This window comes from Bombina bombina, chromosome 1 (assembly GCF_027579735.1).
Source record: "Bombina bombina isolate aBomBom1 chromosome 1, aBomBom1.pri, whole genome shotgun sequence".
NCBI lineage: Eukaryota > Metazoa > Chordata > Amphibia > Anura > Bombinatoridae > Bombina > Bombina bombina.
Window position 1 is genome coordinate 1,413,557,432 of NC_069499.1, and position 20,336 is coordinate 1,413,577,767.

Genomic DNA, 20,336 nt, shown 5'->3' on the forward strand with positions numbered 1-20,336 from the left:
ATGCCTTCCTGTAGAGATCCCAGTCCCTTTGTGGGGCTATGACATTGAGTGTTAGACCTTGCACAAATTAAGTTAAAAAATGAATATAAGGGTAAAATAATTTTAAAATTATAAATACATATTGTTATAATTTCTATTATACTAAGTATTACATTGGGAGAATTGCTAAACTTAATAAAAGAAATTAAGCCTAGACCTTTGATTTCAATTTTTTCTTCTTTAAATGGTGGCATTATTTGCATCACATTAATACCTTCCTTCAAGCATAAATTAACCATTTTATAACAACCTCTGATTTGTTTTTTACAGGATTACTACAATAGTGAGTACTTCCAGAACTCTGAAGGTAATTCCTCATCTCAGAGAGAAACTGCATCAAATGACTCCTCGTTTATGGAAGATGAAGCTGTAAGAACAAAAATATATATTTAACCTTCAGGGGGAACAATGTAGCATGATTTATTTTTTTACATATATATATATATAAATTTTTATTTTGGCAGCTAGACTTTATTAGTAATTAATGTTGCAGAACCTGCCTCCTACCACAGAGACCATGTTCTCTATATATAACTTCCAACCTGCATTATTTTGCTGTTTGATTTAATTAAGCTGCAGTGATTTTCTTATTATAATTAACCATGTTTTGTAATTTATCTGCAAATGAACCAGCAAATATATATATATATATAAAATAATGTATGAATTCACAAATCTATCTATATTCCATTTTAGAGGTCCCACATTTTATTTTGAAGTGTAACAGGTTACTATTTTAAAAACCAGTTTGGGTTGAATTTTCTTTCCTTTGCATTTGTTTGAAGTTTAAGCGCCTGCAAGGAAAGAGAAATCGTGGGCGAGAAGAAATCAATTTTGTGGAAATTAAAGGAGACGACCAGCTGAGTGGAAATCAGCAGTATCTGACGAAGGCCTTAACGGAGGAGAAAAATATGAAATCTTTCAGCAAGGTATGCTGTTTTGCTTATTTAGATATATATTGTCGATATATATTTAGATATATATTACTCTTCCTTTGTTCTTTTTTTATTTTTTTATTAGAGTTTGTTTTTCATACTGCAACACTAAATTAAGACACCCTGAGAATAGCTACTTCATAGATGTTCGTAATTCTTTATGTTAGATATTTTAATCTTCCAGGGACACAGAGTAGCAATATTAAAATTCTCTTTTGCAGTATTGTTTAAATGTATAACTAAAGTCAGCTGGGGATCATTAATACACTACTGGACTGGAACTTAAAAGGGCGGGTAAGTCAGGGGTTGTATGCGTGTATCAGCCATTTTCCATCTGAGTTCAGCTCAGGATCACCAGTGCATTGGTTGGTTTTAACTGTGTGTAAAACACATAGTTATGTTCAAGCCGTAGAGCAATTATAAAAAGATTTAGAACACTGTCAGATTACATCTCAGGACTTTTCTGCTTTATGTAAGATCATTTATGTTCTCATGTTCTGCCTTTTACAGTTAAATAGATTTATTTGTATTTTGTAGGTCTCAGGGTTTCTTAAACAAGCCTTTGGCCCATCCCTCATTCCATTTCTGTTATACCTAATTTCAGCTTCCCACTGAAGAGAGGGTATGCACCAGGAGCCCCTGCACTATAATCAGATCTATTCCATTTTAGCTTTTAATGGTCTTATGAGCACTATCGGTTTCCTCATAGACCAGTTTTAGTTTCCTCCACTGGAGGGGGCTAGTGTTTTAGAGATTTACACATTTCTTTCATGTGTTATTTATAGGTTCTGGTTATTGGAAAATCTTGTCTGAAATAGCTGTTTGTCCCCACTCCCCTCTTTTTTTTTTTTTTTTTTTCATTGCAGCATTTTACTTTCTGGTGGCCATTTTTTACCAAGTAGCATTTCTTCTTCTTTAGAGTTTCATTAAAAATCAATATATTTATTAAAAATAAATCTACTGTCCAGGGAAATGAAAGCAACCTAAAACAAATATCTGCTATATTTCCTTTATTTATTCAGAGGTTAAGGGTCTATTACCCACAGTGAGTTGATCCCTTTCATTGTTAATGCACAAGCAGCAATAGGCTGTATAGCCCCCTGCATTCTTGCATACAGACTTTACTAATTCCTATGCTGTGTACTACAGTTCTTCCTTATGATAGTTGAAGGCATAGAACACTTTGCTACTGTGAGTATTGGACCTCTACAGTTATTAGTAGCTAATAGGAAATTGCTTTCTGCTGCACACACCTGTAACCTGGGCATAGGTAGAGTCATCGCCCAAATCTGCTCACTGTATAAGTTATTTCTTACTATCCAAAAATGACTGATCATGTCTAGTTGTACTCTCATAGATACTGTGCTTGTTATGTCGCTACTTGCACGTGCATTCTACTTATAATTTGTTCCTTCTTGCATTAATTATTTGATCTCCTCTTTGTAGAATCTCTGGCTGTACAAGTTCTGCTTTATTGCTCCATATACGAAGCAGAAATATATGGAGATAATCATTTGGCTTTTGTCTGTGTTGCCAAGGCTTCTTCCCTCTGTCCCACTAGCAGCCCACTTGCACTGCAAACTGTGGATTATTAAACCCTTCATTGGCAGTGGCAGGACAATAAAGGCACATGTTATCTTTAGACATTATGGTTATATCATAAGGAATATCTTTATTTCTCCAACATAGGTGTGTCCGGTCCACGGCGTCATCCTTACTTGTGGGATATTCTCTTCCCCAACAGGAAATGGCAAAGAGCCCAGCAAAGCTGGTCACATGATCCCTCCTAGGCTCCGCCTACCCCAGTCATTCTCTTTGCCGTTGTACAGGCAACATCTCCACGGAGATGGCTTAGAGTTTTTTAGTGTTTAACTGTAGTTTTTATTAAATAAATGTGATTTATGTGACACTGAAAATGATGCCCAAGATGATTCCTCAAGTGAGGGGAGTAAGCATGGTACTGCATCATTCCCTCCTTCGTCTACACGAGTCTTGCCCACTCAGGAGGCCCCTAGTACATCTAGCGCGCCAATACTCCTTACTATGCAACAATTAACGGCTGTAATGGATAATTCTATCAAAACCAATTTTAGCCAAAATGCCCACTTATCAGCGTAAGCGCGACTGCTCTGTTTTAGATACTGAAGAGCATGAGGACGCTGATGATAATGGTTCTGAAATGCCCCTACACCAGTCTGAGGGGGCCAGGGAGGTTTTGTCTGAGGGAGAAATTTCAGATTCAGGGAAAATTTCTCAACAAGCTGAACCCGATGTGATTACATTTAAATTTAAGTTGGAACATCTCCGCGCTCTGCTTAAGGAGGTATTATCCACTCTGGATGATTGTGAGAATTTGATCATCCCAGAGAAACTATGTAAAATGGACAAGTTCCTAGAGGTCCCGGGGCTCCCAGAAGCTTTTCCTATACCCAAGCGGGTGGCGGACATTGTAAATAAAGAATGGGAAAGGCCCGGTATACCTTTCGTCCCTCCCCCCATATTTAAAAAATTGTTTCCTATGGTCGACCCCAGAAAGGACTTATGGCAGACAGTCCCCAAGGTCGAGGGAGCGGTTTCTACTTTAAACAAACGCACCACTATACCCATAGAAGATAGTTGTGCTTTCAAAGATCCTATGGATAAAAAATTAGAAGGTTTGCTTAAAAAGATGTTTGTTCAGCAGGGTTACCTTCTACAACCAATTTCATGCATTGTCCCTGTCACTACAGCCGCGTGTTTCTGGTTCGATGAGCTAGTAAAGGCGATCGATAGTGATTCTCCTCCTTATGAGGAGATTATGGACAGAATCCGTGCTCTCAAATTGGCTAATTCTTTCACCCTAGACGCCACTTTGCAATTGGCTAGGTTAGCGGCAAAGAATTCTGGGTTTGCTATTGTGGCGCGCAGAGCGCTTTGGTTGAAATCTTGGTCAGCTGATGCGTCTTCCAAGAACAAACTCCTTAACATTCCTTTCAAGGGGAAAACGCTGTTTGGCCCTGACTTGAAAGAGATTATCTCTGATATCACTGGGGGTAAGGGCCACGCCCTTCCTCAGGATAGGTCTTTCAAGGCCAAAAATAAACCTAATTTTCGTCCCTTTCGTAGAAACGGACCAGCCCCAAGTGCTACGTCCTCTAAGCAAGAGGGTAATACTTCTCAAGCCAAGCCAGCCTGGAGACCAATGCAAGGCTGGAACAAGGGAAAGCAGGCCAAGAAACCTGCCACTGCTACCAAGACAGCATGAAATGTTGGCCCCCGATCTGGGACCGGATCTGGTGGGGGGCAGACTCTCTCTCTTCGCTCAGGCTTGGGCAAGAGATGTTCTGGATCCTTGGGCACTAGAAATAGTCTCCCAAGGTTATCTTCTGGAATTCAAGGGGCTTCCCCCAAGGGGGAGGTTCCACAGGTCTCAATTGTCTTCAGACCACATAAAAAGACAGGCATTCTTACATTGTGTAGAAGACCTGTTAAAAATGGGAGTGATTCATCCTGTTCCATTAGGAGAACAAGGGATGGGGTTCTACTCCAATCTGTTCATAGTTCCCAAAAAAGAGGGAACGTTCAGACCAATCTTAGATCTCAAGATCTTAAACAAGTTTCTCAAGGTTCCATCGTTCAAAATGGAAACCATTCGAACAATTCTTCCTTCCATCCAGGAAGGTCAATTCATGACCACGGTGGATTTAAAGGATGCGTATCTACATATTCCTATCCACAAGGAACATCATCGGTTCCTAAGGTTCGCATTCCTGGACAAGCATTACCAGTTCGTGGCGCTTCCTTTCGGATTAGCCACTGCTCCAAGGATTTTCACAAAGGTACTAGGGTCCCTTCTAGCGGTGCTAAGACCAAGGGGCATTGCAGTAGTACCTTACTTGGACGACATTCTGATTCAAGCGTCGTCCCTTCCTCAAGCAAAGGCTCACACGGACATAGTCCTGGCCTTTCTCAGATCTCACGGATGGAAAGTGTACGTGGAAAAGAGTTCTCTATCTCCGTCGACAAGGGTTCCCTTCTTGGGAACAATAATAGACTCCTTAGAAATGAGGATTTTTCTGACAGAGGCCAGAAAAACATAACTTCTAAACTCTTGTCGGACACTTCATTCCGTTCCTCTTCCTTCCATAGCGCAGTGCATGGAAGTAATAGGTTTGATGGTAGCGGCAATGGACATAGTTCCTTTTGCGCGCATTCATCTAAGACCATTACAACTGTGCATGCTCAGTCAGTGGAATGGGGACTATACAGACTTGTCTCCGAAGATACAAGTAAATCAGAGGACCAGAGACTCACTCCGTTGGTGGCTGTCCCTGGACAACCTGTCACAAGGGATGACCTTCCGCAGACCAGAGTGGGTCATTGTCACGACCGACGCCAGTCTGATGGGCTGGGGCGCGGTCTGGGGATCCCTGAAAGCTCAGGGTCTTTGGTCTCGGGAAGAATCTCTTCTACCGATAAATATTCTGGAACTGAGAGCGATATTCAATGCTCTCAAGGCTTGGCCTCAGCTAGCAAAGGCCAAGTTCATACGGTTTCAATCAGACAACATGACGACTGTTGCGTACATCAACCATCAGGGGGGAACAAGGAGTTCCCTGGCGATGGAAGAAGTGACCAAAATCATTCAATGGGCGGAGACTCACTCCTGCCACCTGTCTGCAATCCACATCCCAGGAGTGGAAAATTGGGAAGCGGATTTTCTGAGTCGTCAGACATTACATCCGGGGGAGTGGGAACTCCATCCGGAAATCTTTGCCCAAATTACTCAACTGTGGGGCATTCCAGACATGGATCTGATGGCCTCTCGTCAGAACTTCAAGGTTCCTTGCTACGGGTCCAGATCCAGGGATCCCAAGGCGACTCTAGTAGATGCACTAGTAGCACCTTGGACCTTCAAACTAGCTTATGTATTCCCGCCGTTTCCTCTCATCCCCAGGCTGGTAGCCAGGATCAATCAGGAGAGGGCGTCGGTGATCTTGATAGCTCCTGCGTGGCCACGCAGGACTTGGTATGCAGATCTGGTGAATATGTCATCGGCTCCACCATGGAAGCTACCTTTGAGACGAGACCTTCTTGTTCAAGGTCCGTTCGAACATCCGAATCTGGTCTCACTCCAGCTGACTGCTTGGAGATTGAACGCTTGATCTTATCAAAACGAGGGTTCTCAGATTCTGTTATTGATACTCTTGTTCAGGCCAGAAAGCCTGTAACTAGAAAAATTTACCACAAAATATGGAAAAAATATATCTGTTGGTGTGAATCTAAAGGATTCCCTTGGGACAAGGTAAAGATTCCTAAGATTCTATCCTTTCTTCAAGAAGGATTGGAGAAAGGATTATCTGCAAGTTCCTTGAAGGGACAGATTTCTGCCTTGTCTGTGTTACTCCACAAAAAGCTGGCAGCTGTGCCAGATGTTCAAGCCTTTGTTCAGGCTCTGGTTAGAATTAAGCCTGTTTACAAACCTTTGACTCCCCCTTGGAGTCTCAACTTAGTTCTTTCAGTTCTCCAGGGGGTTCCGTTTGAACCCTTACATTCCGTGGATATTAAGTTATTATCTTGGAAAGTTTTGTTTTTGGTTGCAATTTCTTCTGCCAGAAGAGTTTCAGAATTATCTGCTCTGCAGTGTTCTCCTCCTTATCTGGTGTTCCATGCAGATAAGGTGGTTTTACGTACTAAACCTGGTTTTCTTCCAAAAGTTGTTTCTAACAAAAACATTAACCAGGAGATAGTCGTTCCTTCTTTGTGTCCGAAACCAGTTTCGAAGAAGGAACGTTTGTTGCACAATTTGGATGTTGTTCGCGCTCTAAAATTCTATTTAGATGCTACAAAGGATTTTAGACAAACATCTTCCTTGTTTGTTGTTTATTCTGGTAAAAGGAGAGGTCAAAAAGCAACTTCTACCTCTCTCTCTTTTTGGATTAAAAGCATCATCAGATTGGCTTACGAGACTGCCGGACGGCAGCCTCCTGAAAGAATCACAGCTCATTCCACTAGGGCTGTGGCTTCCACATGGGCCTTCAAGAACGAGGCTTCTGTTGATCAGATATGTAGGGCAGCGACTTGGTCTTCACTGCACACTTTTACCAAATTTTACAAGTTTGATACTTTTGCTTCTTCTGAGGCTGTTTTTGGGAGAAAGGTTTTGCAAGCCGTGGTGCCTTCCATTTAGGTGACCTGATTTGCTCCCTCCCTTCATCCGTGTCCTAAAGCTTTGGTATTGGTTCCCACAAGTAAGGATGACGCCGTGGACCGGACACACCTATGTTGGAGAAAACAGAATTTATGTTTACCTGATAAATTACTTTCTCCAACGGTGTGTCCGGTCCACGGCCCGCCCTGGTTTTTTTAATCAGGTCTGATAATTTATTTTCTTTAACTACAGTCACCACGGTATCATATGGTTTCTCCTATGCAAATATTCCTCCTTAACGTCGGTCGAATGACTGGGGTAGGCGGAGCCTAGGAGGGATCATGTGACCAGCTTTGCTGGGCTCTTTGCCATTTCCTGTTGGGGAAGAGAATATCCCACAAGTAAGGATGACGCCGTGGACCGGACACACCGTTGGAGAAAGTAATTTATCAGGTAAACATAAATTCTGTTTTCTTTTTAATGACACAATGAGTCCACGGATCATCTTAATTACATATTGGCTGTTGGTGGTTTTCATCTCCCGACGCTTTTAATAATACATGCGACCGGGAGATGGCTGAATTTGGCACGCCCACGATGGGTTCTAGGGAAAAGGATTGCGCATTCTTTTTGGCTTCCCTTCCTGTTTGTCATAACTGCGCACTTAGTAAGACAGCGCTTGTTTGTATTCTGCTGCGCATCTCTGACAATGAATTTGGATGCGTGTATCAGCCTGCAGAGTTCAGTTTTTACTGCTCCTGTCTATGCAGTGAGGGTCGCTTCTCAGGACAGGTAGGCACCTCAGCAAAGTACTGCTGAGGTGTAGAGGTGTTCTGCAGGGTGTTCTTAATCGATAGTACATACGCTAATAAAAGTAAAAAAGTGAACGTTTTATTATTTAAAGAGACAGTATAGTTTTTTTGTCTGTATTAAATTTGTGACCTACATATTGCTAAATTTTGTGACCTATTGTAAAGTTAAGATGGACCAAGAGTCTTTGCAAGCTGTCACTTAATGCTTGGATGCCAATGTGGAACCGCAAATCCCTTTTTGTTCCTCATGTATTGAGAGGACTTTAAGCTACAGGGAAATACTTTTTACTGAACCATCATTTGCTAAAGAGGATGCTGTTCAGGAGTCTAATGCCAATAATCAATCTATGCCGCAGCTTTCTCCTCAAGCGTCCCAAGGTTTACCGCCCTCACAAGCAGTGCCCTGCTCCTCCTCTATAACTCCTTGCTGGGGTTACTTTACAAGACATCGCTTCCCTTATGTCTTCTGCAGTTTCAGATGCGTTGTCTGCTTTTCCAATATTGCAAGGAAAGCGTAAGAGGAAAACCAGAGAGGTTTCTGACAGAGTTCTTGCTATTGCGGATGCTTCCTCCCAGAATCCGGAAGAGGAGGATACCGCGGTAGCATGTGAGGGTGAAATCTCAGATTCGGACAGTGTAATTCCTCTTACTGATACTGAGGTAGTTTCTTTCAGGTTTAAGCTAGAGCACCTCAGTCTACTACTTAAGGAGGTTTTAGCTACTTTTGATGACAATGACTACACGGTCGTTATTAATCCTAAAAAATCCAGTAAGCTTAACAAATATTTTGATGTTCCTACATCAATAGATATTTTTCCGGTTCCAGACCGAGCTTCTGAAATTATCATTAAGGAGTGGGAGAGATCGGATCTCCTATATTTAAGAAGATGTTTCCCATAGCCGACGCTGTCAAGGAGGCTTGGCAGACAGTTCCTAAGGTGGAAGGAGCAGTTTCCACTATAGCCAAGAGAACTACTATTCCTATAGAGGATAGTTGTGCGTTTAAAGATCCTATGGATAAGAAGCTAGAGGGGTTGCTCAAAAAGATGTATGTACACCAGGGTTTGCAGTGGCAACCAGCTGTGTGCATTGCTACTGTCACCAGTGCGGCAGCATATTGGTTTGATGCATTATCTGATGCTATTAGGACTGAAACTCCCCTGGAGGAGATCCAGGACAGGATAAAAGCTCTTAAATTAGCTAATTATTTTATTACGGATGCTTCCCTGCAAGTCATTAAGCGGGGAGCAAAGATTTCAGGTTTCTCTGTTCTAGCTCGCAGAGCCTTATGGTTAAAACCTTGGTCTGCGGATGCTTAAACTTTTAGCAATTCCTTACAAGGGAAAGACCTTGTTTGGACCGGGCTTGACGGGAATAATCTCTGATATTACGGGAGGTAAGGGTCATCTTCTCCCGCAGGATAAGAGAAACAAACAAAAGGGACTTCAGAATAATTTTCGTTCCTTTCGAAATTTCAAGGGAAATTCTTCCTCCTCTGCTCCCAAGCAGGAACAATCTTAACCTGCATGGAGATCCAATCAATCTTGGAATAAGGGAAAACAATCCAAGAAGCCTGCTATTGAATCTAAGACAGCATGAAGGGTATGCCCCCGATCCGGGACCGGATCTTGTGGGGGGCAGACTTTCCTTCTTCGCTCAGGCTTGGGCTCGAGATGTTTTGGATCCCTGGGCAGTACATAGTGTCCCAGGGATACAAAATAGAGTTAAAAAGTTTTCTTCCCAGAGGCAGGTGTCTGCTCTCAAGATTATCTGTAGACCAGACAAAAAGAGAGGCGTTCTTACGTTGTGTAAGAGACCTCTTCGACATGGGAGTGATAGTTCCTGTCCTGAATCGGGAACGGGGTCTGGGATTTTATTCCAATCTGTTTGTGGGTTCCCAAAAAGAAGGATCCTTCAGACCGATTTTAGATCTCAAGAGTCTAAACAAATTTCTCTGAGTACCGTCCTTCAAGATGGAAACTATTCATTCCATTCTCCCCTTGGTCCAAGAGGTTCAGTTCATGACAACTGTGGATTTAAAGGATGCATACCTGCATGTTCCCATTCACAAGGATCATCACAAGTTTCTGAGGTTTGCTTTTCAAGACAAGCACTTCCAATTCGTGGCTCTTCCCTTTGGTCTTGCCACAGTTCGCAGAATTTTTTCAAAGGTTCGGGGTCGTTATTGGTGGTGATTCGATTACGGGGCATTGCAGTGGCGCCCTCTCTGGACGACATCCTGGTCCAGGGGCCATCCCTTCAACAAGCGAGTTTACACATGAAAACTTTGTTGTCCTTCCTGCGATCTCACGGTTGGAAGCTCCTTAATGCCAAACACAAGGGTATCTTTCTTAGGAACAATAATAGACTCAATATCTATGAAGATTTTTCTGACAGAAGACAGGAAATCAAAGATTTTCGATACTTGTCTAGCTCTTCAGTCCACTCCTCGGACTTCAGTGGCTCAGTGCATGGAGGTCATCGGGCTGATGGTGGCAGCAATGGACATCATCCCGTTTGCTCGGTTCCACCTCAGACCTCTGCAGCTAAGCATGCTGAGGCAGTGGAACAGAGATTATGCTGACTTGTCTCCTCGAATACTACTGGAACAGGAGACAAGGGATTCTCTTCAATGGTGGTTGTTTCTGGATCATCTCTCTCAGGGGACTTGCTTTCGCAGGCCATCCTGGGTGATTGTAACAACAGACACCAGCCTTCTAGGTTGGGGTGCATTCTGGGGCTCCCTAAAAGCCCAGGGAGTGTGGACTCAGACAGTGTCTGTTCTTCCCATAAACATTCTGGAGCTAAGAGCGATCTTCAATGCTCTTCTGGCCTCAGTTAGCCTTGGTTTAATTTATCAGGTTCCAGTCGGACAATATAACTTCAGTGGCTTACATCAATCATCCGGGAGGAACGAGAAGTTCCTTAGCGATGATAGAGGTAACAAAAATAATTCAGTGGGCGGATGCCCATACTTGCTGTCTGTCGGCGATCCACATCCCAGGGGTGGACAACTGGGAGGCGGACTTTCAGAGCAGGCAGACCTTTCATCCAGGGGAGTGGGAACTCCTTCGGGAAGTGTTCTCCAATTTGATCCTCAAGTGGGGTCAGTCGGAATTGGATCTCATGGCGTCTCGGCAGAATGCCAAGCTTCCAAGGTACGGGTCGAGGTCCAGGGATCCCCAGGCAGAACTGATGCCTTGGCGGCTCCTTGGACCTTCAGTCTAGCATACATATTTCCTCAGTTTGCTCTTCTTCCTCTGGTCATTGCTCGAATCAGACGGGAGAGAGCCTCATCGCACCGGCTTGACCTCAGAAGATTTGTGTGACAGACCCTTCTGTCAGGACTGAAGGAGTTAATTGTGTTTAGCTAAGAAACTAATTTCTAAAGACAGGTTTTCTGGCCTCAGCTATTGTGTGCTATAATTACATTTAAGTAATAAACAGGCCATTGTTTAATCACCCTCATAGAGCAGACGCTAGGTGATAAGACAAGCCAAATGTGTTTAAGTTGTTATCTGCCTAAGTAAAGTATTTAAGTAATGTAATTCTACTGTTTCATAAAAGGGCGTCTTCCCCTTTTTATCTAAATGTACAAGAGTCTTTCAACCCCCCCATCTGGGGTCAAACCTGTATAAATACTAGGCATCTAGCCTTTAATAAATGTCATTCTGTTTTAAACCTGAAACTGGCTGGGTTGTGAATTGCTGATTCCCTATGCAGGACATTGTTCATTTGGTATTACCCTTGGTACACAGTTGGTACCGTAACATTGGTGGCAAGCGACGGAATGAACCTTATCGCCCAGAAGAGCAACTACACAAGCCAGTAACCTCAGGAAGATGGGGATTATTACAATACTGACTAAGATGGAAAGAGTACCAGGGACAGAAGGAACCAATGGGCTCAGCATATCAGACAGAACCCCCGAAGAAGCAAGTTTTGACCGGGCTGTCAAAATAAGACTGGCACATTATGGCCCCAACCCATCTGCGGAAATTATCGACCGGGTCATAGCAGCTGTGGAAGCCAACCTACTTCGCCAAAACGGCGCTGCAGCAAACCCAGTGGAAAAGAGAAAAGTAAATTTTGCAGCTTTTAAAAACTTCCTGGAAACAGAAGGAGAGATTGATGGGTACCTTGCGGATTTTGAGAGGCAATGTACACTACACAAGGTACCCGCAGAGGACTGGGTCACGATATTATCCGGAAAATTATCCGGCCAGGCCAGTGAGGCTTTTCGGGCCATTCCAGATGAGGAAGTCGGGGATTATAATACTGTAAAAGAGGCTCTGCTCTCCAGGTATGCGGTTACACCGGAGGCATACCAGAGGCGGTTCAGAGACACTGTTAAATTAGCTGGAGATTCCTACCTTGAGTGGGCATGTAAGGTGCACCGCACAGCAGCTCACTGGATAGCGGGGTGCCAAGCCGTATCTGGGGAAGAGGTGCTGCAGCTATTCCTGTTGGAACATTGCTTCGACAAGTTACCCGCAGGAGTTCGAGAGTGGGTTCGGGACCGTAAACCCTCCACCCTGCATGAAGCGGCTCGCTTGGCAGATGAGTATACGGATGCCCGCAAACTGGACACTGCTACCACTAAGCCCCCTGCTAGAGTGGAGTACAGACCCCCAGTCACCCCAGCAGCTGCCAGTTACCAACCCCCGGCGCACCGCTATACCACACGGCATCTGGCCACGAACTACCCTCAGAGAGCCCGGTTCAATTCGCGGGGCTACTCACAACCGATTCGATGCTTTGGATGTAAGCAACTAGGGCACAAAAGACCAGAGTGTCCCCTAAATGCAGCGAACCAAGCACAGTCCTGGAGAAGACCTGCCGGCGGAATCACACGTAACCCTCAGCCTGCGGCCCGCTACGTAGAGGCGCAAGAATGCTGGAGCATCCTACATGAGGCAGACCTTGTGCAAGCTGCCCACCGGAATAACCGGCAACTGGTTAAAGTGAATGGGAAGAAGGTCAGTGGTCTACGGGATACTGGTGCTACCATGACCTTGCTTCAAAAGAACTTGGTGTCTGAGAAACAGTACACTGGAGACACTGTGGCTGTGAGGGTAGCAGGGGGCGATGTGTTCAGCCTACCTGTTGCCAGGGTACATTTGGATTGGGGAGTGGGCGCTAGACCTGTGAATGTGGGGGTCAAGAAGGACTTACCTGCTGATGTTCTTCTTGGAAATGACTTGGCTCCCCTTGTTTCTGTCTATGCTCCCATGGGTCCCGCTGATGTTAACCCTGTGACTACCCGTGCTCAGATCCGTGCAGCAGAGACTGACCCCCCTGCTGCTAAGCCCCAGGACGCTGAGCTCAGTAAATCTCTATCTGCTATTGATACGTGGAAGTCCCGTTACAATGCGCTGATGAAGGAGAAGAGGAGTGCAGAGGAAAAAGCACGTTTAGAACGTGAATCTCTGCTAAACAAGCTGCACCGACAGACTGCAGAAAACACCAGCTTGAGAGTGGAACATGAAACATTAAAGACAAACTTAGCGACACTTGAGGAGAAGCTGACGCTGGCTCATAGTGAGGTGCAGCAACTCAAGGGCACCCTATGTCAGTATGAAGGGATTGTGGATACCTATAAAGAGCAGGTACAGAAAACTCGTAAAGAAGCTGATGAGATTTTGAAGGACTGTTTAGCCCTAGTCTGGGCACTGAGGAAGTTGAACCCTTGTTTGTATGGACAGGAATTCTCTCTCATAACGGGAATACAAATGGATTGTCCCAGCAAACTGACATGCCTACCACCTCCTAGTCCGGTCATCCCCAGGTTGACCCGCCAAAGGGTCAAGCCGGGTCTGCCGGAGTGTTCCACAAGGGGGGAGATATGTGACAGACCCTTCTGTCAGGACTGAAGGAGTTAATTGTGTTTAGCTAAGAAACTAATTTCTAAAGACAGGTTTTCTGGCCTCAGCTATTGTGTGCTATAATTACATTTAAGTAATAAACAGGCCATTGTTTAATCACCCTCATAGAGCAGACGCTAGGTGATAAGACAAGCCAAATGTGTTTAAGTTGTTATCTGCCTAAGTAAAGTATTTAAGTAATGTAATTCTACTGTTTCATAAAAGGGCGTCTTCCCCTTTTTATCTAAATGTACAAGAGTCTTTCAACCCCCCCATCTGGGGTCAAACCTGTATAAATACTAGGCATCTAGCCTTTAATAAATGTCATTCTGTTTTAAACCTGAAACTGGCTGGGTTGTGAATTGCTGATTCCCTATGCAGGACATTGTTCATTTGGTATTACCCTTGGTACACAGTTGGTACCGTAACAATTTGGTATGCGGATCTGGTGGACATGTCGTCTCTGCCACTGTGGAGGCTGCCGTTGAGGAAGGACCTTCTAATTCAAGGTCCCTTCCTTCACCCAAATCTAGTTTCTCTGAAGCGTACTACTTGGAGATTGAACGTTTAATTTTATCCAAGCGGGGTGTGACGAATCAAACCTCAGCGTCACAATAGAGGGGTGTGGGCATGAAGGGGTTAATGGCACACAGCTCTGGTTCCCTTATCCTTGCAACTCTGCAAAAGGACCTTAAAAGAGACACCACATTAGCCCCCAAATCTTGCCCACACTGCTCTAATTAACAATTTCCCTGCTGCCACCACCAAAACTTTTAAATTAAAGGGGAGTTTTGGGGAACCCCTAAACACTCACACTATTTAACAATTGGATAACGTGCCTTTAACCTTGTCTCAACAGGAGTGTGAATTCGGATATTAGAGCCCAAAAGACAGAATGAGATTTTCTATGCGTTTAATAACAAAAATATCAATACAGGTTACACAGTGCAAAATTATAAAGACATTCAAAATAACATACAAATGCAAAGCTACAGTTCTTTAAAAAGAAAATGGGACATGAAAATAATTACACACAATATCTAACTCTTACCAAGTTCCTTTAGATATGTGGAGAGCTGCCATTCCAGATGTTTAGTGGTTTGGTCCCAAGGGCAGTTCTGCCTAAAAAGTCTCTCTCTTGCATACTTGAACCAATTTTTCTTTGTCTTGTCAAAGACAACGCCCGGGTTATAATTTACAACGAGGGCAACCAATGCAAAGGAAGTCTTAGCTCCCACTATCAACCTCCAAGGGGTGGAGCGGCCTGCATTCCTACACACAGTTACACTACTAAGGAGGGGGGTTTCAGCTTACAGCTTTTCTGAAAGCAGTTGTCACACACACAGGAAAAAGCAATTCACATTAACCTTTTCCAAGCTGAGAACACAATAGCCAATAGCCAATCCAGGTATCAACTACTCCACATGATTGTATCATGACACAGGGCTTTTCTGATTCGGTCATAGAGACCATGATTCAGGCTTGTAAGCCTGTAACTAGAAGAATGTACCATAAGATATGGCGTAAATATATTTTTTAGTGTAAATCCAAGGGTTACTCATGGAGTAGAGTTAGGATTCCTATAATTTTGTCTTTTCTCCAGGAGGGTTTGGAGAAAGGATTATCTACAAGTTCCCTAAAGGGTCAAATTTCTGCCTTATCTATTTTGTTACACAAACGTCTGGCAGATGTTCCAGATGTGCAATCTTTTTGTCAGGCCTTGGTCAGAATCAGGCCTGTGTTCAAACCAGTTACTCCTCCATGGAGTCTTAATTTGGTTCTTAAGGTTCTTCAAGGGGCTCCGTTTGAGCCTATGCATCCCTTAGATATTAAGCTGTTATCTTGGAAAGTTTTATTTTTGGTGGCTATTTCATCTGCTCGCAGAGTATCAGAGCTCTCGGCTTTGCAGTATGAATCCCCTTACCTTATATTTCATTCAGATATGGTAGTTTCACGTACTAAGTTGGGTTTTCTTCCTAAAGTTGTTTCTGATAGGAACATTAATCAAGAGATTGTTGTTCCTTCTTTGTGTCTTAATCCTACAGAAGGAACGGCTTCTGCATAATTTGAACGTGGTTCATGCTTTAAAGTTTTACCTGCAGGCGACTAAGGATTTTCATCAGTCTTCTGCTTTGTTTGTGATTTTCTCAGGAAAACGTAAGGGACAGAAAGCTACGGCTACTTCTCTTTCTTTTTGGCTGAAGAGTATCATACGTTTTTCATATGAGACTGCTGGACAGCAGCCTCCAGAGAGAGTTACGGCTCATTCCACGAGGGCTGTTGCTTCCTCATGGGCATTCAAGAATGAAGCTTCTGTGGAACAGATTTGCAAGGCGGCAACTTGGTACTCTTTTCACACTTTTTCAAGATTCTACAAGTTTGACACTTTTGCCTCGGCTGAGGCTGCTTTTGGGAGAAAGGTTCTTCAAGCAGTGGTGCCTTCAGTTTAGGTTCCCTGTCTTGTCCCTCCCGTATCATCTGTGTACTCTTGCTTGGGTATTGATTCCCAATAGTAATTAAGATGATCCGTGGACTCATTGTGTCATTGAAAAGAAAATTTATGCTTACCTGATTTATTTCCTGTTTGACACGATGAGTCCACGGTCCGCCCTGGTCTCGTTAGACAGGTTATAGTTATAAACTTCAGACACCTCTGCACCTTGTTACTTCCTTTCTCTCCTTTACTTCGGTCGGATGACTGGGGTGAGAGGGAAGGGAGGTGATATTTAACAGATTTGCTGTGGTGCTCTTTGCCACCTCCTGCAGGGCAGGAGTGTTATTACCAATAGTAATTAGATGATCCGTGGACTCATTGTGTCAAGTAAAAATATTACTTATCAACCTCTGTGGCTTTGATGGAGTTGTATTCAGACTATGTCTTGTATATCTGAACCTAATATGTCATTTCTTCCATAAGCAAGAAACCTCTAACAAAACTTTTAAGGAGTTTCTATTCCTACCTATTGCTAAGATTTTTTACAAGGTGCTTTTTCTTACCGTGCAGCAGAAAGACTTCCTTACTATGGACAAAACACTAATGAACACAATCTATTTACCATTTCCAGTAATTGTTTTTGACCATATTAATGAGACAGTAAAGTGATTTTAAATGGAAACAAGAAAAAGTAGAGATCATTTTAAAATGCATTCAATCTTCTTTTAAAAAAAAATGCTCATGTGCTTACAAAACGTTTGTTTGCTTGTGGGGCATATAATTCACCTGTATTGCTGAGGCAGATTTCCTTATCTTTCAGTTGCACACAAACGGTCACATCCTGGTAGTTTAAATTTAATTTATATGGGCATCTATTGTAAATTTAAGAAACATTAAAACATTTCACTTACACTGCTGCTGTTATATGTAGAACCAGCTAAAAAATGTACTCTTTGCCTTTAAAAAAAAAAAAAAAAAAGATACTAAACCCAAATTTTTTCTTTCTTTATTCAGATAGAGAATGCAATTTTAAGCAACTTTCTAATTTACCCCTACTATCAATTTTTATTTGTTCTCTTGCTATCTTTTTTTAAAAAGTAAGAATTTAAAGCTTAGGAGCCAGCCCGTTTTAGGTTTAGCACCATGGATAGCGCTTATTGGTGGATACAGTTAGCAAACCAATAAGCAAGCATAAGTCAGGTTCTCAACCAAAAATGGGCATTCCTACTTTTGAAATAAAGTTAGCAAGAGAACGAAGAAAAATGTATAATAGGAGTAAATTAGAAAATTGTTTAAAATTGCATGTTTTATCTGAATCATTAAAGAAAAAAATTGGGTTTAGTGTCCCTTTAACCCCTTAACGACCAGCGTTGTACCCTGTACGACGCTGGTCGTTATGCCCTTAAGGTCCAGCGACGCACCCTGTACTTCGCTGCAGTCCTGGGCTTCTCTCTGCCGCGATCTCGCTCAAAATTGCGAGATTGTGCTATTTCTGCATGCCCCACGAGTGAGTTGCAGAGTGGCCCTCTGCATTGGACATCAGTGCGACCGATCGTTGGTGGGTGGGAGCATAAGAAGGGAGGCGGGTGGGCGGCCCATCGCTGGAGGAGGAGGGCGGGAGTGGGTGGGACCGCTCGGCCACGCTACTTGAGGAAAAAATAATAATAATCCAGCTGCGTGATTGAGGGGGGAGGAGGGGCAGTGAGGGGATCATATGTGGGGTAATTTAGAAAAAAAGGGATCTGGGAGGGGGATTTGGGTATTGAGGGGGGGTGGGCAGCTACACTACAGATAAACTAGTATTATTAAAAAAAAAGCCTATTTTGCTGTAAACTGGGTACTGGCAGACAACTGCCAATACCTAAGATGGCCACTAAAAGGTAGAGGGGGAGGGTTAGAGAGCTGTTTAGGGGGCATCAGGTTGGTTGGGAGGTAAGGGGGGATACTACCCTGCAGAAAATATAAAAAAAAAAACTTTTATTTTTCTACTGGCAGAATTTCTGCCAGTACTTAAGATGGGGGTGACCTTTGGGGGGTGGGGGAGGGAAGAGAGCGGTTTGAGAGGGTTCAGGGAAGGATCAGGGGGTGGGGTGTGTCAGGTGGGAGGCTGATCTTTACACTAAAGCTAAAATTAACCCTACAAGCTACCTAATTAACACCTTCACTGCGGGGCATAATACAAGTGTGGTGCACAGTGGCATTTAGCGGCCTTCTAATTACCTAAAGGCAATGCCAAAGCCATATATGTCTGCTATTTTTTAACAAAGGGGATCCCAGAGAAGCATTTACAACCATTTGTGCCATGAATGCACAAGCTGTTCGTTAACTTTTTCACAATTTTAGGTTTCTCACTGAAATGATTTACAATTTTTTTTTTTTTTAAATCACATTTCGCAGTGAAATGGTGGCAATGAAATATACCAAAATGGGCCTAGATTAATACTTTGGGTTGTCTACTAAAAAAAATATATAGTTTTGATAGGTAAATATATAAAAAAAAAACGGCTTTATTTCTGGTTAAATGTATTGATGGCAAAAATGCAAAAAATGCTCTGGTCTTTTGGGGAAGTTTTTGTCTGAAGTGCCTTGGCCTCAAGGGGTTAGGTTCGGAGAAACTGCAATGCCAGTACCTAAGTATACAATTCCTCTCATCTGTCTGTGGAACTACTTTCGTAACAATCTAATAGTACAGATAAATTCTCTTGTCAGTTGGTGTTACAATAGAATGTGATAAACACGTTTCCCTGTTCCAGTAAATCAGTTCCTTCATGTTCAGATTGAAAGCACAATTAGGGCCCAACCAAGTTTGTTTCTTTAGGTGTTTCTCGTTAATAGCAATCTTACTTATAGTGGTCTACGTTATACTCGTCCCCTCTTCTGTCTTGCTTTTCTTTGGTGTGGTTCTGTTTGAGGGGATGTAAGGGTTTAAAGGGAGTTTTGAGATGATTGTTATTCATGCCATTATAGTTGTAACTAGGTAATATTTATACAAGATGTTGCTCTCCTCTTGGTCTTTGAAAAAAAATAAAATATCAATAAATACAAATCCATTGATATTACATCTTCTGAGACTTAGTTTGTTGCTTCATTGCAGTGCGTTTTTAAAAATACTCACAAGACATAAGAACAAACCTTTGCCCTTCAGCAGATGCACAGATATTTGTTTAGATTTTCAATACTGCATTTTCAATAACCAGTTCTTTTGAGGGACTTAAATGTAATATTATACCATTTCTTTTTAAAACAAGCCAGGTAGTAAATATTTTCAACTATGTGTATTAGGCTCCTTTTTGTTTATATACCAAGTGTGGTCAGATTCCACTTTTGCTCTGTTCTTTTTACCCATTTTAACTTGAGTAGCAGTGTTGGTCCATCAGATGTGAAAATAACATTTTAAAAATGCCAGAGTTTCAAGTCTTCCATGGGACTGATGCAATACCATATCTTAGTAAGAGAGGACACTCTAGAAAGCTTATCTTTCCAAACATTTTAAGTTGACTAAACATAGACTATTGAGGAGCAAATACTTAGAATTTCTATTATTTGTGTGTGTGAAGCTTATTACCGCTTATGCTGTCCTCTGAATATACATAGTCTTATCGATAGTAGTAATGCAGGCTCGCTTCTCCCTTTTGTATGACAAAATAAATAGGTTAACATCTATATTTTTAGCTTCCCTGATGACGGTCAACCTGCTCCCGCACTGCACTAAGGCAATTTACCTGTGAATATTTAATTTTGTTTAGAGCAGTAGCAGTTGCAGCAGGCACACGGTTTTAAATGGTTTTGGCACTCTCTCCCACACCCCCATTGGGAGGTTGATTTCTGTTGCTTCTTGCTTGCATAGCTTTTCAACAGTCCATACTGTTGTACTTACATTTCTCTTGTTAAGTGTATCCAGTCCACGGATCATCCATTACTTGTGGGACATTCTCCTTCCCAACTGGAAGTTGCAAGAGGATCACCCACAGCAGAGCTGCTATATAGCTCCTCCCCTCACTGCCATACCCAGTCATTCTCTTGCAACTCTCAACAAAGATGGAGGTCGTAAGAGGACTGTGGTGTTTTATACTTAGTTTATTTCTCTTGTTAAGTGTATCCAGTCCACGGATCATCCATTAC

At 42.8% G+C, this 20,336-nt stretch overlaps 1 protein-coding gene across 1 annotated transcript in view; it reads left to right on the plus strand.

Moving 5' to 3' along the window:
• Window positions 1-20,336, plus strand: part of PRCC (proline rich mitotic checkpoint control factor) — a 78,811-nt gene that overhangs the window by 37,618 nt on the left and 20,857 nt on the right. Inside the window, exons 4-5 of the mRNA XM_053705316.1 lie at window positions 310-408; window positions 825-968. Of these exons, the coding sequence (XP_053561291.1) occupies window positions 310-408; window positions 825-968 (243 nt within the window). The remainder of the gene's footprint in view (window positions 1-309; window positions 409-824; window positions 969-20,336) is intronic.